This window comes from Myxocyprinus asiaticus, chromosome 11 (genome assembly GCF_019703515.2).
Source record: "Myxocyprinus asiaticus isolate MX2 ecotype Aquarium Trade chromosome 11, UBuf_Myxa_2, whole genome shotgun sequence".
Taxonomy (NCBI): domain Eukaryota; kingdom Metazoa; phylum Chordata; class Actinopteri; order Cypriniformes; family Catostomidae; genus Myxocyprinus; species Myxocyprinus asiaticus.
The window spans coordinates 38,638,741-38,662,294 of record NC_059354.1 but is presented as its reverse complement, the minus strand read 5'-3'; the positions used below and the strand labels follow the sequence as shown (position 1 = coordinate 38,662,294).

The 23,554-nt window shown below is 38.5% G+C and overlaps 1 protein-coding gene across 2 annotated transcripts in view; it reads left to right on the top strand.

The window, feature by feature from the left end:
* The window catches only part of adcy5 (adenylate cyclase 5), a 119,640-nt gene that overhangs the window by 50,846 nt on the left and 45,240 nt on the right, over positions 1-23,554 (top strand). For both annotated transcript variants that reach the window (XM_051711047.1, XM_051711046.1), the window contains exons 2-3: positions 15,344-15,493; positions 15,899-16,020. In XM_051711047.1, the coding sequence (XP_051567007.1) occupies positions 15,344-15,493; positions 15,899-16,020 (272 nt within the window). The remainder of the gene's footprint in view (positions 1-15,343; positions 15,494-15,898; positions 16,021-23,554) is intronic.

Genomic DNA, 23,554 nt, shown 5'->3' with positions numbered 1-23,554 from the left:
TTTTGTATTGCAGTTTTGTAGAGTATGGAGTGTTCTGTGTTCCAAACATCTTGAGCTGTATCAACAGCATTTGTGGCATAATTTCGATTGCCACAGAAAATAATATTGACTTGTTTAAGCAACAATCTCGTTTACAGTAAAATGCAGTAACAATAAAAGAAAACTGCCCCAGCATTCCAGTCACATCACACATTCCAGTGAATTATTTGATGTAAAGTTGTCAAATTCTTCTTTTCTTCTGCTATACATTTGAAATGGTGTTTATAATTTTTTAATTGTCTTCTACTTCCATTTTGGTTACTTACTACTTTATAACTAAATTAGTGTGTGTGTGTGTGTGTGTGTGTGTGTGTGTTTTTTTTTTTTTTTTACTAAGGGACAAGTCAAAATTATTTTTTCTGGCATTCCACAAATGCTGACGTAGTGCTCAACAACTTGTATTGAACTCATAACATTCCTTTGAGCCATAAGTACCATGAAAGAGTAATTACACCATGTGTCTTAAGGTCTTTAAAAACTTTGGTCAGTCAGTTGTAGACGCAAAGTAGGGAGGGCAATGAGACATGGCCAGCTATTCAGTTTCTTTCAGCAGTCATTTGACTCCACTAAACATAGTCTTAGCAAGATGGTACATGCATTAAACTGCAGTACATTCCAGAATTGTGAACCGTAACCCAAGAATTACATCGTCATAGCTGTATAGCTTAGCATTGATAAGTATCCCCAACAGGCCTGTTGATATGCATTCATTGAATAGACCCTCCAACCACTGAATACATTCACAAGAGAGAAACACCCTTTCTATTTTTATCACATTTGCATCTTTGCTAAGACGAGGGAAACGTTCCCAAGAGCCCCAATGCTCTACAGAGGTCCTCTAGCTTCTGTCTCCCAGCAGATGTATGACTTCCTTGATTACAGTATGGAACTAGAGGTTTTCTGTATGCACGGTTTTTAAGTGATAAGCTCATACTTGATCAAGTTTTTACTGCATTTGAGCAAATGTTTCGAAAAAGTTTATGTGCATACTGTCTATGCAATGAATATCTCCTTAAAGCTGATTGTTTTAGGGTTTTGTTGTCACTTTTATGTAATTTGACACCAACTGTCAACAGTTGTATTTCCATTTTATTTTTTTATATTTCACATCTACTCACTCTATAGCATTTACTGTATGTCATGCCTCCTTTACTGTATTTAAATGTTTGTCTTTTGCTCTTGTGCTTGCTCTTGCTGCTTCCTGAATGCTGTGGAGGGAAATTGGAGTTAAGAGCCTACTAGTGACATCAAAGGGCTACGAAAGCCAAGAGTCACATGTGGCTGGTGTTTGCAGTGGCTATATTTGGACTATATGTATGCTATATTTGTTTTGATGTGGAGGATGAAATATTGAAAGTACTTTCTATTCTTTTTGTCAGTGGGCCAAGTGGTTGTCTTCAAAGGTGTGACTCAGAATGTGACATTTAGGACCCTTTCAGAGTCAAAGCCATCACGGATCAGACCAGTGTCACAGTGTCCATGAGAGCACTCTGTAAGCCCCAGTGCTGAGTTCAGAGCAAGAGGTGATCCTCAAAAAGACATAAAAAAGACGGACATTTCTCAAGTGTACTGTAGTCTTTATAAATTTTTTATTGGAACTTTCTTTTGTGCAATCAGTAAAGCCCAGTAAGAAGATAATTGTGTTTCAAAGCCGACTCTTGGGAGTTCTGCTGCTACTGCCTTGGTGTGAGAGGTCACATAACCATACTTCCATAGAAAACATGAACACAAGACAAGAGTTGAAAATAACTTTCCTGGAAGAGCAAGAATTTGTGATGAAAAGAATGATGATGATTCTTTGTGATGATTCTTTGTAACACCTTGTTCTTTTAAATGGATTTGCTCTTTAAACTAAAAAGCCACACGTGGTTTTTATTTCACACTCCCTTTCATGTTACGGCAGTTTACTTCATTATATCCCCATGGGAGCTAGCAATAAATTTTTTGTCCTCTGTAGAGGACTTTTGTTTTTAGTGAATTTCTCTGAGACAGCATAGATGTTTCATGTATCTTAAAGTGGACATCCTGGGCTTTTCAATAATACCAAATGTTTTGGGGTCTGGCTACTTCCCCTTTTCTCAAAAGCAAAAAACAAAAAACAAAATATGTCTGACATCACAGTTCAGAAATCTTTTTGAATTTTTAAAAAATATATATTTAAGCAATATCACACGAGCAAGAGTGCGATATGGTCCTATATCAGCACTGCTGTGATTCAGGCATGAGGCCGCAGGCCGAGTGCCGTAGGTAATCACAGCAGTGCTGATTTCGGGACATATAGCACGATTGCGAGTGTGATATTGCTTATATACGACAGTTCATTAAACAAGTACATTTTACAAATTTTTGAAAAACTGAGTACGGTCAAAAAAAAACAAAAAACGCATTTGTGCATGGAACTACTTTCTTATGCGACGGATCAGAATCTGCCGTTGCTGGTTCAAACCAAATGATGCATCCAAGCCTCTCAAAAACATAACTTCAGAAGTACTAGTATCACAGCTTGGGCTGTTTCTAATATGTTATTGGAGAAACAAGGATGTGTGTGTGTGTGTGTGTGTGTGTGTGTGTGTGTGTGTGTGTGTGTGTGTGTGTGTGTGTGTGTGTGTGAGAGAGAGAGAGATGGAGCGTGTGCGATCACCTGTTGATGATGCTGTAGTCTGTTAGTCAGCTTTCTGAAGATAATGTAATTTTGGTGAAATGCATCCTATTTTCTCAGTGGAAAAAAAGCCGTCCAAGCGGGGATATTCCTCCCTATTTCGCAGTAGCCTGTGCACAAGAGTCTTTCGCTATAGAAACCGCAATCTCCTCCGCCATTTTGTCCTCTCCAATGTGGAAAGTCCGGTAAGAGGTAAGCGCCTTGAGTTTGTGTAATCAGTTTGTTGTGTCTCTCAGCTTTGATGAGTCTTAATGCTGAAGTTGTTAGTTTAAAGCCGTTTAAAGCTAATACCTAACATTACTAGTGTAGTAGTAATACGAGCGATCGGAGCGCTGTTGAATATAAACACTAAGTGACGCTGACTCACTTCGTGTCACTAACTGGCTCATATTACACACAAAAATGGTCTTTTGCCTCCACCTGCTGGCTAAAATATGTAATGTCACAAAATTAAACGTAAAGAGAGAGAGATTTTTTTCAATTAACATTTTTATTGATTCATAAACATATAACAAAATAAAAAACACAACATATATACACTGAATCAACATTTAACATTTAACCCCCCAATACCTCTCCCCAATCACCAAACCCATCCTAACCCACAAAGAACACCCCTGTGGTCACAAATAGTTACACACACAAAAAAAACAAGGAAAAAAAACAAAAAACAAACATAGTAATCATATATAATTAAAACTAAACATCTCTCTCCCCAGCCCCTCCCTGAGAGTCCCCCAAAAACACCAAGTAATTGCCCCAATTCCTGTCAAACAAATTCTGAACCCCCAGCCTTCTGCTTGACATCTCTTCAAAAGTAGCCACCCTCCCCGTCTCTGCACACCACTCCGGAAATGAGGACGCCCTATCCGACTTCCATCCCCTTAAAATAATTAGCCTGCCAACCATAATGCTGGTCAGAACCCAATTTTTTTTGTGTTTATCCCCAAAATATATGATTGCCCAAAATACAGAGTCTGGGGCAGAGTGAAATTTGAGTGCCTAAAACGTCACACAAAAAACTCTGAACCTTCAACCAAAATTCATGGATCTTAACACACCCCCAAAAAGCATGGGTTGTGTCTCCGTCTTCTGATTGGCATCACCAGCAGGTAGGTGTGTCTTTATGACCAAGCCTATACAATCTAGTGGGGGACCAATAGAATCTGTGTAAAATCATAAATTGCATAAGGCGCACCCTTGCATCACTAGATGCAGACTAGACATTTTTTTAGAATCCTAGCCCACACTCCCTACTCCAATACCAAATTTAAAACTTTCTCCCATAATCTCTTGATAGAAGTTGAAGCTCCGTCCCCCAGACACTGAATTAGCAGGGAGTAATACACTGATGCCTTATGACCTTTTCCAAAAGCCATTATCACCTCTCCCAGAGTATCTGCCACTTTAGTGGGGGGGGGGGGGTGTGCCACTTCCAAAAACAAAGATCTGGGAATCCCCAAATGTTGAAGCAAATTTTCAAAAGATCTCATCACTCCACTCACATATGCCATATGCTTGAGGCAACATTTAAATAAATGTCCGAATTAAACACTCTGGACACTTTTGTCCATACCGAGTACAAATGTGAGATAACAGGGTGTAACTTAATTTCTCGGATTAGTTTGATAGAAAAGCTTTGCATTGGCAAAATAGGGGCAAGAACTTCCTGTTCAATACAAAACCAGGGAGGGGCTCTCTCAGGTGGAAGTGACCAGTGAGCCAAATGTCTGAGACCGAATGCATAACAATAAAACAAAATCTTGGGTAGGCCTAGCCCACCTTTGTCAATCGGTAACTTATTCAAATAAGTAACAAATGTAACTTATTAAAATGTATTCTAGGATGCTTACCATTCCAAATGAAGGACTTTGCTATGCTATCAAATTGCTTGAAGTAAGAGAGGGGGACATCGATATGGAGAGATTGTAACAGGTAGTTACATTTTTGAATACAATTCATTTTAATAACATTAACCTTCCCAATCATAGATAAATGTAATGAAACCCACCTGCCAACATCACTCAAAAACCTTTTTTATTAAGGGGTCAAAATTAACTAACTAAATCAGACAGATTTGCTGGGAATAAAATGCCCAAATACTTAATACCCTGTTTGGGCCACTGGAAGGCGCCCGGCTGGAAAGCCGTTACTGGGCAGCACGCTGTCAGAGCCAAAGCTTCAGATTTAGACCAATTGACTCTGTGTCCCTAGACCTTAGAAAAGGAATTAATAATTCTATGGAGGCAAGGCATCGATCTAATGGAGACGAACAATAAAATATCATCTGCGTAAAGCAAAAGATTATGCACTACACCACCCGCCACCACCCCTGGAAAATCATCTTCCCTTCTTATCGCGGCTGCTAATGGTACCAGGTTAAGACAGAACAATAATGGGGAAAGAGGGCAACCCTGCCAGGTGCACCTATCCAGAGAAAAATATTCTGAAATTAATCCATTTGTTTGTACCGCCGCTACCGGGTGTCTATAAAGTAACTTAATCCATCCAATAAAAGTATTCCCGAACCCGTATATTTCCAAAATCTTAAGAAAAATAATCCCATTCTACCATATCAAACGCCTTTTCGGCGTCAAGTGAGATGGCAGCGACCGGAGTCTGATCATTCGCCACTGACCACATGATATTGATGAAACGCCTAATGTTATCAGAAGAGATGCGGCCCCAAATAAGCCCCACCTGATCTATATGTATAAGATATGTCATAATTTTACTTAATCGGTTAGTTAGAATTTTTGACAATATTTTAACGTCTAGCTGGATCAGGGAAATTGGACGGTAACTCTTACACTCGCTTGGATCTTTGTCCTTTTTAAGAATCAGACTGATCCGTGCTTGTGTCATGGTTGATGGAAGCTTTCCATTCTTTAATGATACCATATAAACTTCCAACAAAAGTGGAGCCAGTTCTGTAGCATAAGATCTAAAAAATTCAGCGGCAAAACCATCTGGCCCCGGAGCCTTGCCTGTAGGCAAACTCTTAATTACCTCACCGATCTCCTCCAAGTTTACTCAGAATCAAGATAATTGTTTTGCTCAGTCGTCAGTTTAGGGAGTTCTAATAGTTCCACAAAGTTTCTAATATCTTCATCGATAGATATTACACATCCTGTGAAGTGTCACTGTTGCTCTAGGGGGCATACACACTTTTGCTTCACTATGATCAAGGATTGAGTCCATCAAAAGATTAAAGTCTCCTCCGAAAATATTATATCATGAGGGGTGCCAGCGGCTTGCAATATCCCTTCAAGATCTATAAAAAAGCCCTGATCATCAGTGTTAGATGCGTAAATATTAGCCAAAATCAACCTTTGCCACTGAATTTCTGCTAAAACAATAATGACTCTTCCTAATTTATCATTAATCTGTTTGAGACGTTTTAATTGTAGATGTTTACTTATCAATGTAATGACTCCCCTGCTCTTACTTGAGCCAGCACTAAAGAAAACATGTCCACCCCATATCTTCCCAAATTTTTCAGCTTCCTGTGGGGAAAGATGTATTTCTTGAAGAAACACAATATCAAATTTCTTACATTTAAGAAAAGAAATAACCTTCCTTCTTTTTATGGGGTGCCCCAACTCATTCACATTCCACGTGGAGAGAGACAATTCACTCATACTAACATTTGAAATTTTGCCATATTAGAAAGATTGTGTCAAAAACAAAATTATAAAGACCACATTCCAACATTAGAGCAACAAACAAACCCTGAACTTCCCCCAGAACAAATAAACAGAAAAAAAAATGTGTGCATTAACCCCGCGTAAAACAGTGCCAACCGGCATCCATCCCTCTGAACTCAAACAGTCCATGTATGCCTACGAAAGCCCCCGCGATAACTTTGCCGTCGGATTGCTCAAGTCTGGTGCTTCTATACAAAGTTTGTGAGACAGAATTACACAACAGAAAATAATCTGTAAAACAACCTCTAGAAGTGGAACAGATGCCCTAAACACTAAAGATTTTCAAGAAATATTCCACAAAACAAACTCCATCCAATAGGAGGCATAAACACAAATACATGTAGATTCCTCCACAACTGTTCCGAAGGAGTGTTATTCCACAAAACAAACTCCAGCCGCTAGGCGGAACCAGCACAAAAAGAAACAAAAAAGGCACCCAGTTTCCTCGGACAGTCAAGTGAATGTTCAGTGAGTCAGGCTCACTTGGCTGATAAACGAGAGCAACAAGTGCCTTAATCACTCCAATGACTGCAAGAAATATTCCAGAAAACAAACTCCAACCAATAGGAGGCATAAGAACAAATAACTTGCAGATTCATCCGCAAACTGTTCCGAAGGAGTGTTACTCCACAAAACATACTCCTGCCGCTAGGCAGATCCAGCACAAAAAGAAACAAAGAAGGCGCTCAGTTCCTCGGACGTACAAGTGAATTTTCAGTGAGTCTGGTCCACTCGGCTGCATCACACAATGACTTACTCATTCCATTGACTTTATGAAGAACATCGCTTGCTGTGGGCATGTAAATATTTTGCAGCCATCGTTAGTATCTGTTCTCAATTTGGCCGGGAACATCAGTGCAAAAGCGACCTTCCGTTGATGTAAGAGTTTCTTGCATTCCTTGAATCGATCAGGTTTCTCTCTTGTCGACTTCGCAAAGTCTGGGAACAAGAAAATGCTGTGGTTCTTCCAAGAAAGCCTTCCTTTACTTCTCACGCAACACGAGATCTTTATCAGATGATCTCAGAAATTTGGCCAGAATTGATTGGGGCCTGTCTCTCTCAGCGGATCTCCGAGCCAGGACTCTGTGAGCTTGCTCGATTTCCAGCTTATGGCCTGTTATGTCAAGCAGACTCGGAAAGAGCTCGTCTAGGAATTTCACCATATCTCGACCTTCTTCGTTCTCAGGAATTCCAACAATTCGGACGTTGTTTCGCTGGCTATGATTCTCTAAATCTTCCAACTTTTCCCATACGCGTTTCAAATCTATCTTGATCTCTAGCGGGTTTGCAGCTAATTCCCTCTCCGATGACTCCAGATAACTGATCCGTTTCTCAACATCCACCATTCTTGTAACCATCTCAGTGTATTTAGTCTCCATGGAAGTGATCGATCAATGTATTACAGCAAGATCCTCCAACTCCGCTACGACCTTCGCCAGCATCACTGACATGCTCGACAGTTGACGCTGAATCTCTCCTGCCACACTGTCCAAACTGAGTTGCTGGTCTGTGGCCCTGTCTGGGGTATCAGGTTGAGCACATAAGTGTCTTTTAATCTCTCTAGAGCCCGAGGACTTTGAATTCTTTGACATATTGTCTTCTTAGAATAGTTATGGGTCAGGGTGTATCGAATCTCACTGGTTTATGACATAAAAAGTATTAAAAACCGTTCACATGTCCAACCCTCGCATGGTGCCATGCGACTCAGAGACAGATGACTCTTAACACATCTGCACTGCTCTTACACTTTAGTTTAGAACAGCACAAACACAAGCGGAGTGATGATGGTGTGAGACCATTAGCACTCATGGAACGTCTTTCGTCCAATCAGATTTCAGGACCGGAATTAACTGTTGTGTATGTATGTATGTGTATATAGCTCTGGAAAAAATTAAGAGAACACTGCAAAATTATCAGTTTCTCTGGATTTACTATTTATAGGTATGTGTTTGAGTAAAATGAAATGTTTTGTTTTATTCTATAAAGAAATTTTTTTCCCAAATTGCAAATAAAAATATTGTCATTTAGAGCATTTATTTGCAGAAAATGACAACTGGTCAAAATAACAAAAAAGATGCAGTGTTTCCAGACCTCTAATAATGCAAAGAAAACAAGTCCATATTCATTTTTAAACAACAAAATATTAATGTTTTAACTTAAGAAGAGTTCAGAAATCAATATTTGGTGGAATTACCCTGATTTTCAATCACAGCTTTCATGCGTCTTGGCATGCTCTCTACCAGTCTTTCACATTACTGTTGCGTGACTATGCCACTCCTGGCACAAAAATTCAAGCAGCTCGGCTTTGTTTGATGGCTTGTGGCCATACATATTCCTCTTGATCACATTCCAGAGGTTTTCATTGGGGTTCAGGTCTGGAGATTGGGCTGGCCATGACAGGGTCTTGATCCGATGGTCCTCCATCCACACCTTGATTGACCTGGCTGTGTGGCATGGAGCATTGTCCTGCTGGAAAACAAATTCCTCAGAGTTGGGGAACATTGTCAGAGCAGAAGGAAGCAGGTTTTCTTCCTGGATAACCTTGTATGTGGCTTGATTCATGAGTCCCTTCACAAAGACGAATCTGCCCGATTCCAGCCTTGCTGAAGCACCCCTAGATCATCGTGGATCCTCCACCTGGTTGTCTAATGGTTAGATGGAGATCTGGAGAGGGCTTCAAGCCACAGTGTCTCGCACCCACTGTGAAATTTGGTGGAGGATCGGTGATGATCTGGGGGTGGGTGAGCATGCCAAGGCGCACGAAAGCTGTGACTGAAATATGGTTATTCCACCAAATATTGATTTCAGAACTCTTTCTAAGTTAAAACATTAGTATTGTGTTGTTTAAAAATGAATATGAACTTGTTTTCTTTGCATTATTCGAGGTCTGAAAACAGTGTATCTTTTTTGTTATTTTGACCAGTTGTCATTTTCTGCAAACAAATGCCCTAAATGACAATATTTTTATTTGGTATTTGGGAGAAATGTTGTCCATACTTTATAGAATAAAACAAAAATGTTCATTTTACAAATGTGATCTCAGTCATTTGGACCGTGGCTTGATTGTTGGTGCCAGATGGGCTGGTTTGAGTACTTCTGTAACTGCTGATCTCCTGAGATTTTCATGCACAACAGTCTCTAGAATTTACTCCGAATGGTGCCAGAAAAAAAAAAAAAGCATCCAGTGAGCGGCAGTTCTGTGGACAGAAATGTCTTGTTGATGAGAGAGGTCAACAAAAAAATGGCCAGACTGGTTCGAACTGACAAACTCTACGGTAACTCAGACAAGTTTGGGGAGTAACGGAATATATGTAACGGGATTACGTATTTAAAATACAAAATATAAGTAACTGTATTCCACTACAGTTACAGTTTAAATCATTGGTATTTAGAATACAGTTACATTCAAACAGTATTTTGATTACTGAAGAAATTACTTTGCATTTTATTGTCATTTGTTTCATTTAATATTTTACAGCATGTGTTCTGTAATCTGTAGTGGAATACATTTCAAAAGTAACCCTCCCAACCCTGAACTCAGATAACTGCTCTGTACAATTGTGGTGAGAAGAATAGCATCTCAGAATGCTATTTTGAGATGCGAGTTGGTGCTGTTTGGTGGCACGAGGGTAACCTACACAATATTAGGCAGGTGGTTTTAATGTTGTGGCTTATTGGTGTAAGATACATTATGATACAAGAGCTTCAACTAGGTCATCGGAGAAGGAATTCCCCAAAAGCGTTTCACCACAATGTCAAGTGAACTGAATTGATAGGGAACAGGGGCCTTGCTTTTGGACAAAAACTGACTTTTGGCACATTTTGCTCGGTGGGATTTTTATGGTTCCGCCAGCGATCATTACTCTCTCTGCTGTGCGCTGCCTGTTCCCTAGTTACAGCTCATGCTGTCTCAGGCAGTACACTTCTGTAAACACAGTCAAGACAGCTCATCAAGCCATGCCTCTCCATGGCCGTGCTGTGGAACAGGGATGACTGCTCTATCTGTTCCATTGCTCCCACATGATTGATGACTGTATTGCATAGAAAATTAGTTGTTGGCTTTGTTTAATTGTGCAAGTTGTGCTCTTGTCAAATAAAGCTGGTTTATAAACATACTGTACCCGGTGTTTATTATTATGTCCATATTCATTAAATATGTATAAGGACCTTTTCCTGGCTCAGCAGTGTGTTCACTGTAATATTTGGGCTTTAGAAAGCCTGCTGTATTTGGGATCAGAACTCTCATATTTCTTTTCACTCTAAGGCCATAAAAATACTTAAGCCAAGTATACAAATGCAGACATGAATGCTTGGTCAGTGTATCGCAAGCGCAATGTTCTGTTGCACACTTAATGTGCATTCTTGCATTACTGTTGCAGTAACAAATTCTAGAGTTACCTTCAAATCCCCATGCCATTAAAAAGGGTGTGGCTACTATTCGGTTAGTTAAATGTTGACAGTTGAGGATTGTGTGCTGTTGTATTTTCTAAACTGTTTAAAAGTTTAGAGTGAATGCACTTAACTGCATAGGAAAGCTAAAGGATGCTCCCTTGCTCCCTATTTTGTGAATGACTTAACCTCCAGTGTGCTGTCTGTCTGCACTGGTCTCAAAACTGTTTGAAATGCACCTGTATTTTCAATATACTCTTTTACTCTTTTATTTAAATTTACTCTGTAAACAGCCTCTGAAAGCAACATTTTCCATCTTTTGAATGCATCCATTGATTCTCAGGGTGATAATGCACAGTGGAGATAGGATTTCTAAGGGGAAAATAGCCCTAAAGTCCTTGTTTGCGGTCATTGTGTGTAATAGCATGCCGTGTTACGATTAATCAATTACATTTTCAAAATGCTGTTTCGGATGAAACTAGAGACTCTTGTCTTATGACTCAAGCAGGTTTCAATGGTAAAACTTAATTAGGTTTCTTACCAGATGTAGTTTTGTTGCCGTTTCTCCCAAAGACAATCTCCGCTGTGATCAGCGCCATGTTGTTTTGTCACATGACTCAGTGCTGCGCAAGTTTAACCCTTTAATAACAGCCCAGAGTGTCCTGAATCGAGATCAGTCAGTTTAAATTCAATTAAATTATGCATAGCTTATAGCGAAGACAAAACATAATGTACGCACATGAGGACATGGGGTCGCATGAGGTTAAGGTTCAGCTTTAACCTCATACTATACTATTATTGTTCACCTAAGTAATGCATACCTGGAATATCCATTAGACAGACTTTGTTCTTTGGAGGATGTGCTCCTCGTCAACTGTCTTATTATGTGCATGACATTGTGAAAATATTTCGATAATAACCTGAATTTTTAAATTGAGTTTTGTACTCCTACTGGTGGTAAAGATTCCATATTAACCTAAACTTACATCTTATCCACCACTCTTTGTGTGGTTTTAATTGTTTGCTGCTTGCACAACAGCTGGTAAACAGGTGGATTGCTTACAGAAAGATGGAGAGGTAGGGAAAAATTGTGCATTATCACACAAACATAGCTTAAACAGGTTTTAAATAGCACAATTAGCATCTCCTTTTGTTTGAGTAAGGAGGTGTGAATATATTAAAAGGCCTAGCTAAAACAATGATATCTCGTGATCTGAAATTGTGTAGGGTTTTTTGTTTATCAGAGGAACCATTATTTAGACCAAACAGCCATTGTTGCCAAGTAATTAAAATTTTGAATGGGATTACTACAAAACAGTAAAATTCTAGGCATGTTTTCCACTGACTAGTTTTCACCTAATGACCACAATGGAGAATGGTTTTTGTTAATTCATGCACAAAAATATACATACAGTATAAACAGCAGTATTTACCTTTTTTCTTTTTTTTTTTTTTTTACTAAAAAGTGCAAAAGTGGCTGCCACAATGCTAGAATAATGTAGGTGGTTGCAGTTCAATGCTTGAGTCACAAAATAATTGTTATAATGGTTATTAAAATAACTCTACTGTCACTTCACGTTATTTGAATATGTATGTTATTTGAGATATAAGTGCTGGGACTGAGGTTGGTAAATGCTCTAAAGTTAGCAGCAACACATTGCATACATTTAAAACATCAGTTCTTTCAACTGAAAAACTGTGAATGCTTTCATGTAGTTAATAGTGTTCCATTTGAGATGATACTACACTTTGCACTAGATTGCATAGTGTAATTGTATAGTGTACAGTGTATAGTGCATCATTTGAGACAAAGCTATTATTTTATTGTTATTTTTCAAAAATTTATGATACCACAATAATAGACCGGCATGCAACAAAGTGGTAGTTTATTCAAATAATTGCATTGGTAGTAATCGGCTCCATTACTTGCTGACTGATAGAAACCTGTGCACTCCTGACCCTCAGATGGTTGTCGCTCGATACATTTGCAACTAGATAGGATAAAAACACATTTATATATACAGTAGAAGATAGCTTTTATTGCTTGATGCTTTATTACTCTGCACCTAGTTAGGACATCAGCGTGGCTAAGACACAGGATGGTTAGAAAGGAAAAGCTCTCTGTAATTCCATAAACCTGACGCCAGCTGTTGCAACTTGCTGGGTTTGCATCTGGCATCGGCGGTTTGCTGCACTGGCTGTCCTTGACAGAGAATGATTGATTGGATTCACAAAGACCATCCCCCAAACTCTGCTCATTATGAATAGGTCCAACAAATGCAGATCAGTACATCATTCAAGGTGGCAGGTTGTATTATTATTACTCATTGTAAATAACATATGAGTTGAAGAACAAAAGGCTCATTTTAGAAGCGTGATGCATACATTAATCCATTAAAAACAAAAGGGTTCATACCCTTGTTTTCCCCCCTTTGATAGCTTTTGGATCCCCCGCATTCCTGCATCTGAGAGCAAGCACTATAATGTGACACCTCCCACTCAGTGACAGAGGGATTCCGCCAATTTCCTAATAAGGCCATTGCAAAACGAGTAAAGGGTGTGTATTAATAGAGAGTATTATTGCTTAGAAATATTTGTATTGCCAACTTGAAGCCTTATCTGATGTGTGTGCGTTTCTATGGCACTGGTGGGACTGGAGTTAATGCACAACTGGGCCCAAGATCCTACACTCAATGCAGCAGACATTCAGAACTACACTGCAGCAGTTGCCCGGAGATAATGTTATAGTCAGATACTGTATCACATATTCAATCTGCTGAAGTTAATTGAGCTAAAATTAAATGGCTTTTTGGGTCAGTCTCGGCCTTATGATACTGTAATGGAGCTGAGTGAAATGGACTTCAAGGGGTGTTTATTTGAAGGTGTGGACACTAAGCTGACGCCCTTCCTTCAAATATTCAATTATGCATTTTCATGTATACTTGGATAGACAAATGAAGAAGCTCGACTACACAAAAACCCGCTGTTGCTCGATTATACGGTAACTGCGCAGGTAAACCTACAGACTGTGAACACATTATCCTTATTAGGCTAAAGGGACTGGTGTGTTCTGGTGTTCTGGGCCCTGAGGTCATGGCGGAGATATGTCCACTGAATTTCAGTCCAGTTTTGGCAGAGATATGATTGGAAATGTGTCCACTGCCTCCAATACCAGTGTGTGGAAGGAGTTAAGATGCCTGTTCCTCACCCCGCTTGTGGAAGAGATGGAGGAGGACCTTTTTATCCCTGATAAATTTAAATATGTTGACACTGAACAGCTTCAGGTTGCCTGGCGAGTCTTTATCATACACTCTATTTTAGGTTTGCAGGCCTCATGCATTTGCTTTCTCTGTTTAGAGCCAAAATGAGTTTGACTTCACAAATTAAAGGTGCAGTCAATAATTGTTTTTTTTTTTGTTTGTTTTTTTTTTTGCTAATTGCTAAAATTTTTTGTGTTGCATGAATTTTTGTTTGCAGGAGAGTTTCTAGAATTATTAACAGTTTGACTGAGGGTTGTTTGAAACAAGACAAGGTCACTGATACACTGATAATCTCCTCACAAACTACATTAATCCTTACAGTGTGGGTGTTAATTAGGGTTAATGAACAGTCATCTGGTTGTTATCACAAAATAAACCCCGACAGGGTGATCAGGACCCTGATGCAAAGCGGACTTATTACATGGCTACTAACCAAATTAATAAATACATGAACATAAAATATTGATTTGCATTAAAATTATGTGAGAAGAAACAAATCGCTGAAAAACTGAATTCTCACCTCTGGTTTGCGTTGGAGTTCTGTTTTTTGTTTTTTTAATGAATGTCTGACTGCTCATTATTCATCTTATTACAAGACTACTTGCCAAATAAATACACAAATGCACATGAAACCTTGATTTGTTTTTATTTTATTAGTTTTATTTTATTAGTTTATTAGTTTACTTGTAGAGATCGCATAGTGATCCAGGAATGATGGCTCACAACACCCGGATGAGCGGTCTGATACGTGGACGTGCGGTTGTTACTAAGCAATATCAGATGCTAGATGGCGCCATTGACCAATAAGAATCGAGTATACCAGAGAGCCATGTAATAATATTCGTTAATCAATATCACAGAGTTAAAAGTTACCACAAATGCAAAAACCATTTTCACATATACTGTATTGTCTATGCTGAGTAGAAATGCAAATGGCTTGGTATTTATTTGTGTATTGAACTACAGATAAATGACAAATGAACTTTGTGTATTAGTGGATTTAAATGTGATCTTACAAAAGAGTACATATATTTATTTTGTTGTGTACAACTAGACTGGATAATCTTTTAACTCCATAATTAGCAAAATAATAGTAGCTTAAGCACTTGTCTCAAATCAGCCCCCTGTCTTGCAGATTTCCATGCCTAATTGTCATGTTTTTGATTGTATTTGCATGTATTTCAGAGGTTAAAATGGTTGAATATGGGGTTCCATGACACTTTAAAGACCTTAAATAAACATTGTTGTATACCATGTTGTTTGATTTTGTATTGTGCTTTCTTTCACAGCTTGTGTCCAATGTGCTGATCTTCTCCTGTACTAATATAGTTGGCGTATGCACACACTACCCAGCGGAAGGCTCACAGAGACAAGCCTTCCAGGAGACCAGAGAATGTATTCAAGCTCGACTGCACTCTCAGAGAGAAAACCAGCAACAGGTGAGAGTCTACAGAAATCTAGAGGTCTCCTGCTGTCTACAAATGTGCCATCTTGTATAAGAGATTTGATACTCACCATGAAAAGTTTGCTAATGGAGATTTAGTATTTAGTACCACTTTTGGACACTAAAATCACCCTTAAAAGTGCCTGAATGTAATTGCATCAAACCAAGTGGCATCTGCAAACAAATGAATCAAGACCTTTACTTCACTTTTTTGAGCCACCAGTGATTGTGTCTCTCAGCAGGGGAGGATGGATTGAGTATATAAACAGGGGCGTACAGTAGAACACTGAACTCTCCCTTAAGAGAAATCACTGTCCATCTTGGGATGGCAATCTCTCTCTTTGTTTATAGCTGTTTTTCCCCTCCTCTTTCCCCTTCATTTCATTGTCATCATTTGCAGGAACGCCTCCTTCTCTCTGTGCTTCCTCGACATGTCGCCATGGAGATGAAAGCCGACATAAATGCCAAACAGGAGGATATGATGTTCCACAAGATTTATATTCAGAAGCATGACAATGTTAGGTAAGCCTGAGTCTACAAATAGCTCCAAAGACTGGGACTAGTGTTTGCGTCTGAAAGCACTTTTGAAGCATAATCTTCAGTCTGACCTTTAAGCTATAATAATCAACATAGTCACATTGAATGAATGTTACAATAATAACTACATTTTTGCAAACTGACTTTTACGTGCCTCATTCTGCATTTTGCCACAGTTTCCTGGTGAAATTAACACAAGAGGTGCTACAACAACTGTTCTATTTATTCACTTCCAGACAAATCACGACTTTATAAACATGTATTTTTACTCACAGAGTGCTATGTTATGATATCAAAACACTTTAACTATAATGCTAAATTTGAAAAACTATACATTTTAAGGCTTGTATTACTGACTCATCTACATTTACAAGCTTATTTCAATGTGAATGTCCACCGTAGCTCACCTCATAGGCCACGTACACACTGTAGCTTAATTCGGTTGTCAGTTCACCTTTTAGTATTTAATCCTGTTCTGTACACACACAGTTCGGTAAATTACGGGAGCAACGACCACATTTTACAATCAAATTAACTCCCGAAAAATTCTGTTTGTGACAACCAACAACTGCTTAGACACACGTAAACAAAACACGGCAGTTCTGTCGATGGCAGCTAACTAAAATTGTCTGATTATAATACATCTGTGGTGGATAATTTCTTTACTCAAAAACAGCAAACAAAAAACGGTTAAACTGGTGGCATTCATGTTTCTTGTTCACAGATGCGAGACGCTGCAGAGTTTATATTGCTACACTTGTCAATCATCGCAATTGCAGGAGTCAGTCCTGTATTCCGTACACAAACGGAATGAAAATTTAGGGGATTCACGTGGTTGTCATTCCCGAATCTCGTTGTGTGTACATGGCCGTAGAGTGTTGGACATTTTTGACTCAGAAGACTCTGGTTTGAGACCAGTCAAGTGCACAAGCTGGCACGTTAGACGAAAGTGTCAGATGCAACACGAAATGACGTAGTTGCTTCAGAAAATGTGCTTTTCATTTCTCATTTTGTTTTTGGAACCTATCTGCTAGGTTTTTGTGTTGGTTTAGGGTAAGATCTATTTTGTGTCTACGTCTCATTCGATTTTAGATCACTATTGGTTAGGTTTAGATTAAAGTTTTAGGTTAGGGACAGGGAGGTACGTTTTACTCATTAAAACCTCCATCTAATATTCACCTTAACCTTGTCTGATTACGACACCATTTCACTCGCTTTTGGCTACCTACTTGAATGAAGAAAGACCGAAATCTCCAAAAAGATTGGTCAAGATTATGTTCAAATAACAGACTTTAAATCTGCAGTAAAATCTGACAACAATTGTATCATAACTTGTGACTCTTAAACTTAGATTAAGAGGCTCTGACCCCAGCTTAGCTGGGATATGCGAAAACATTTTTTCACTGTATATGTGCAAATGTACAATGTGTGACAAAAAAATAAAAAAAATAAAGGCTTCTAAGGCTTCTAGATCACGCTAAAAAACACACATTTTCAGGCTGGCTCAGCTAATGCGCATCCGCATTCTCAAGTTGACTGACAGGTGATGTCTGTATCTAATAGGTGTTTGGCTCTTTCACCTGTAAGGCGGGACTTCCTTTTGTACATCATTTTAATACATTTGGTCTGTCTTGGGCTAAATGGTATTTGGATGCATCCAGCTTTTGAAAGACAAGAACAGGTTCAGTGTGTACAACCACTGAGGTAGCATCCTAAAAAAGAATTAAACCACATAAGTAATTGATTTATAACCTTTTACATAGGTAGCAACATGACTTACAAAGAGTTTGGCTTTAGCATGGTGCTAAGCTACCAATGCAATACTCTACAGTAATGAGCATTAAAATACATTACACACACAAATATTGGGTAAAATAGTCCATTTCTAATTAGATAATCAACACTTCTCTGTCATTTTGGAGGACAATCCAGTAAGTAGTTCTTCTTGGGAACTGGTAAACATGGCTTTATTTCCCTGCAGATTGAGAAAAACCTTTGAACCCATGACTCCCAAAATTTTGCAAATCCAGCCAATGAGGTTGGAGCTTACCATTTTAAAAAATCTCCTGCCATGTTTGTTTGCAAAGGCATCAGCTGGTCAGTTCTTAGTTATGGTTGTTCCAGTGGGCAGCTTGAGTCCTGCTTCTCTAGGTTGCTGTTTATAGTTGGAGGATCTGTCTTTTTTCCTTGTCCCATAAAGCCTCCACCAACCAGTCTCCAGGGTCAGACAAATTATGTGTGAATTTAAGTGTGCAGCCATGCAAAATGCTTTGCTTCCCATCTCGATAAGTGGAATATTGTTAGGGCTGATACTAGAGGACCCAGTGGTTTAATTGCTAATGAGATTTATGTAACAGCGTCTGTGTTTGAATCTTTGCTCTTGAGGAAACCCACACAGTTGTGGACAGAGGAGGCCTAGAGTTCACCTGTAGGAATGAGCAGATCTAGTTCATTCATCTGCTACAGTACCATTTACTTCAAACATTATAGTGGACATGAATTATTATAAGTTTTGCGTGCATGCATGCATTTTGTTTCTAAAAATTCTAAAAAGTGTTGAACAGCTAGGAATTTGTGGTTTGGGAACATTTCGCTTGTGCTCACTGCACACAAATTAAATCAAAACATACATGCAAATATGAATTGCACTGAAGTATCATGGATCTGTGGACATTTTTAACATATTAAAATTACATTTCACTTAATCTTAAAAAGACCTTAGCCAGGGTAGACACCATATAAAATTTTACGATGATGGAAATGAGGCTGTGAGGGATGGACTTGCATTCTGTACAATGGCATGCACTATATAAAAGTCCAAGATCACATATAATTATAGCTAGTTGTGTTCTGTTTTTTTTTTTATGCACTTCCAAATTATTATGCACTTTCAAACTGTTGCATGCCTTTGTTTTGATCACAACCTCTTTGCTGAATAGTAATTAGAGAAACAGAGAATTTTCATGCAGATAGGAAATATTTTGATCGAGGCTACTATGAGTGAAATCATAATAATTTCTCCTAAAATCAAGTAGGTTTAAACCATAGTTACTCTGCACTTAATGCTCCATTTACTTTCAGGAAAGAGAGTAGACAGTATATTTTAACATTTTTAATATGAAATTATTTGTTACTTCACTTGTGATTTATTGTATTAAAACCAGAAGCCCTGAAGCATGACATCATATCCTGTCTTTTGTGATGTCCGAAGTCATTTTACATGCTCAAAGCTTTGTGTGACCATGGTGGGGGACTTTTAGCAACCCCTAAATGAGCTCTGGGGTCCCGTGGTGGGGGTCGTGATGCCAAGGTTAGGGGTGAGAAGGTCAGACCTCTAAGCAGCTACTTTGATAAAGGCTGAGTGGTGACCCGTGATGGATTTAGAGGGCCATGTTATATAAGCAGGAAGTGTGACTTTGTGTAAAATTCCTTCATGGGGCTTTTTTTGTTTTTTTGGCTGGAACAGTTGTCCTGCTGATGTCTCTCAGCAGACTATTGCTGACCCATTACACTCTCCACTTATAAAAAATGTCATTCACTTCCTGTCATTTTTTAATTATTATTTTCCTGTCAACACAGTGAGATTAAGCTATTTTGGTTCCTGAGGTAATTTGGCATATGCAGAGAGCAGCAACATTTGACCTTAGGGTTGCTGTCACCACAAAGCCATTAACATTGCCATTGGCAAGAACTATTGTTTTGAACCCGGTGGCACAATAAATAACATTTCAACTCAACCATATGTATCTCATCAGCTTCTATGAGAATAATACTCATACAATATTTAACAATGCATCGTAAAATCATAATCATGACGCACCACAAATGTTAAGCACAAAACATTTAAAGTCAACTTAAGAAATCAAAATTAACCCTACATTAATTACTTTCTAAAAAGGAATAGTTCACCCAAAAATGAAAATTGTCTCATCATTTACTTACCCTCAGGCCATCCCATATGTGTATGACTTTCTTTCTTCTGGTGAACACAAAGATTTTTAGAAGAATATCTTAGCTCTGTAGGTCCTCACAATGCAAGTGTATGGTGACCAAAATTTTGAAGCTCCAAAAGCACATAAAGGCAGCATAAAAGTAATCCATACGACTCCACTGGTTAAATACATATCTTCAGAAGCAATATGATAAGTGAGGGTGAGAAACAGTTCAATATTTAAGAACTTTTTTTTTTTTTTTTTGTGATTAACATTTTTATTGATTTTTTCAAAGCAAACAAAACAAACAAATTATATATACAATAAATCAACATTAACTCCCACTACTACCCCTCCCCAATCAAGAACCCCACCCGACCCCAAACGAACATCCCAGTGGTCTTACCTAAGTGCATTATACAGAGAATAAAATAATAATAACAATAATGAATAAACAAAAAAAAATATATATATATATAATAAAATACACACACATATATATATATATATATATATATATATATATATATATATATACCCACATACAGTATATATATATATATATATATATATATATATATATATATATATATATATATATATATATATACATACATATATTCCACCACACATTCCCCTTCATTCACTCATCACTACCATCATTATTCTATAACACCCATACACATGTATATGTATATACGCATATACACATACACATTCTCATACACATATAATAAACATATAACTCTAAACTATATTCCTCTCTCCACAGACCTACTCCGAGAGCCCCCCAAAAACATCAAATATTTACCCCATTTCCCATTAAAAGAATCCCATAACCCCAGCCTTCTACATATTACCTCCTCGAAGGCTGCCACCCTTCCCATCTCCTCGCACCACTCCCAAATTGAGGGTGCTCCCACCGACTTCCAACCCCTTAAAACAATCTGCCTGCCTATCATCACACTGGTGAGGACCCAATCTTTTATGTATTTATTGCCTACGTTGATGACCGCCCCATCACCCAAGACACAGAGTCTGGGGCAAACAAAATCTGAATGCTCAACACGTCACATACAAAACTCTGTATCTTCAACCAAAATTCCTGAATCTCAGCACACCACCAAAAAACATGGGCAATGTCTCCATCCTCCGATTGGCAATACCAGCAGGTGGGTGTGTCTTTAAGACCAAGCCTATACAGTCTAGAGGGGGTCCAATAGAATCTATGTAGAATCTTGAATTGTATAAGTTGCACCCTTGCGTCTCTAGATGCAGTCTTGACGTTTTTTAGAATCCCAGCCCACACTCCATCCTCCAATACCAAATTAAAATATTTCTCCCATAATCTCTTGATAGAGGTTAAAGCTCTGCCCCCCAGACTCTGAAGTAGCAGGGAGTAATACACTGATGCCTCATACCTTTTCCAAAAGTGGCAATCACCACTCCCAGAGTAGCTGCCGCACTAGGAGGGTGCGCGCCACTCCCAAAAACAGTGCAGAGTAGGTGGCGCAGCTGTAAATACTTATGAGATCTGGGAATTCCAAAATTTTGAACCAAATTTTCAAAAGGTCTTAATACTCCACTCTCATATAGGTCACCGAGTGTATTTACCCCCCTCACAATCCAATCTGACCATCAGAAAGGGGACTTATTAATGCATAGTTTAGGGTTCTGCCATATGCTCAAGGCTACGTTTAAATAAATATCCAAATTAAACACTCTGGACACTTTGTCCATATCGAGTGTAAATGCAAAATAACAGGGTGTGACTTAACTTCTCCGATTAATTTGATCGAAAGGCTAGGCAGAGGCGAGATAGGGGCAAGAGCTTCCTTTTCAATACAAAACCAGGGAGGGGCTCTCTCAGGTGGAAGCGACCAATGAGCCGAATATCTGAGACCGAATGCATAATAATAAAACAAAATCTTGGGTAGGCCTAACCCAACTTTCTCAATCAGCCTATGTAACTTATTGAAATGTAACCTGGCATGCTTACCATTCCAAATGAAGGACTTCGCTATGCTATCAGATTGCTTGAAATAACAGAGGGGGACATCTATAGGGAGAGATTGTAACAAGTAGTTGAATTTTGGAATACAATTCATTTTAATAACATTAACCTTCCCAATCATCGATAAGTGTAATGAAGCCCACCTGTCCACATCATTTGAAAATCTTTTTATTAAGGGATCAAAATTAACACTAACTAAATCAGACAAATTTGCTGGGAATAAAATTCCCAAATACTTAATGCCCTGTTTGGGCCACTGGAAGGTGCCTGGCTGGAAGACCATTACTGGACAATACGCTGTCAAAGCCAAAGCTTCGGATTTAGACCAATTGACTTTGTATCCTGAGAAAAGGAAAAGGAAATAATAATTCTGTGGAGGCAAGGCATAGATCTTGTGGGGTCGGAGATGAATAATAAAATATAATCTGCATAAAGCAGAAGCTTATGCGCCACACCTCCCAACGTCACCCCTGGAAAATCATCCTCCTTTCTTATCGTGGCTGCTAATGGTTCCAGGGCAAGACAGAACAATAATGGGGAAAGAGGGCAACCCTGCCAGGTGCCCCTATTCAGAGTAAAATAATCTGAAATTAATCCATTTGTTTGTACCGCTGCTACGGGGTAAGTGTCTTTTAATGTCTCCAGAGCCCGAGGATTTTGACTTTTTTGCCATGTTTTGCCTCAAAGAGCAAATGTGTAACTGGGTGTATCAAATTTCACCAGATTATAACATGAAAATAATAAAAAATTTAGCAAAGTGCGCAGAGCTCGTCGCTCACACGTCTTCTTGCATGGCATCACGTGACCTCAATATTTAAGAACTTTTTAACTATCAAACACCATTTTCACATTCTTCTTCTCTTGTTTTTGGTGATTCACATTCTTCATGCATATTGTCACCTACTGGACAGGAAGGAGAATTTAGAGTAAAAAAGGACTTGACAAAAAGTATTGATCTGTTTCTCACCCACACCTATCATACTGTTTCTGAAGATATAGATTAAACCACTGGAGTCATATGGATTACTTTTATAATGCCTTGTTGTGATATTTGGACCATCAGAGTTTTGGCCACTATTCGCTTTCAATGTATTTGACCTACAGAGCTTAAATATTCTTCCAAAAATTATTTTTTTATGTTCAGAAGAAGAAAGAAAGTCATACAAATCTGGTATGACAAGAGGGTAAGTAATGATAAGAGAATTTTAATTCTTGGGTGATCTATTCCTTTACAGCAATAGTTTTGAAAATGATGTCATCATTTACTCACCTTTTTGTCATACAAAATCTTGACTTTTTCCATGGAACATAAAAGGAGAAATGTTGAAGAATACCTGCCACTTTTTTCCATATCATAAAATTAAATCTGGGTACAAAATGCCATTAAATTATCTTAAAAGTAGCCCATTGGACTACATTCTAAGTGTTCTGAAGCCATGCAATAGCTTTGTATTATAAATGTGTTTTAATAAAATAATCTTTTATTAAAATGTATTAACTTGCTCTGGCTTTGAAGCAACATTCCTTTATGTCACCTAGGCTGTGCAGGTTATTGGATAAAGTTGCCAAAGAG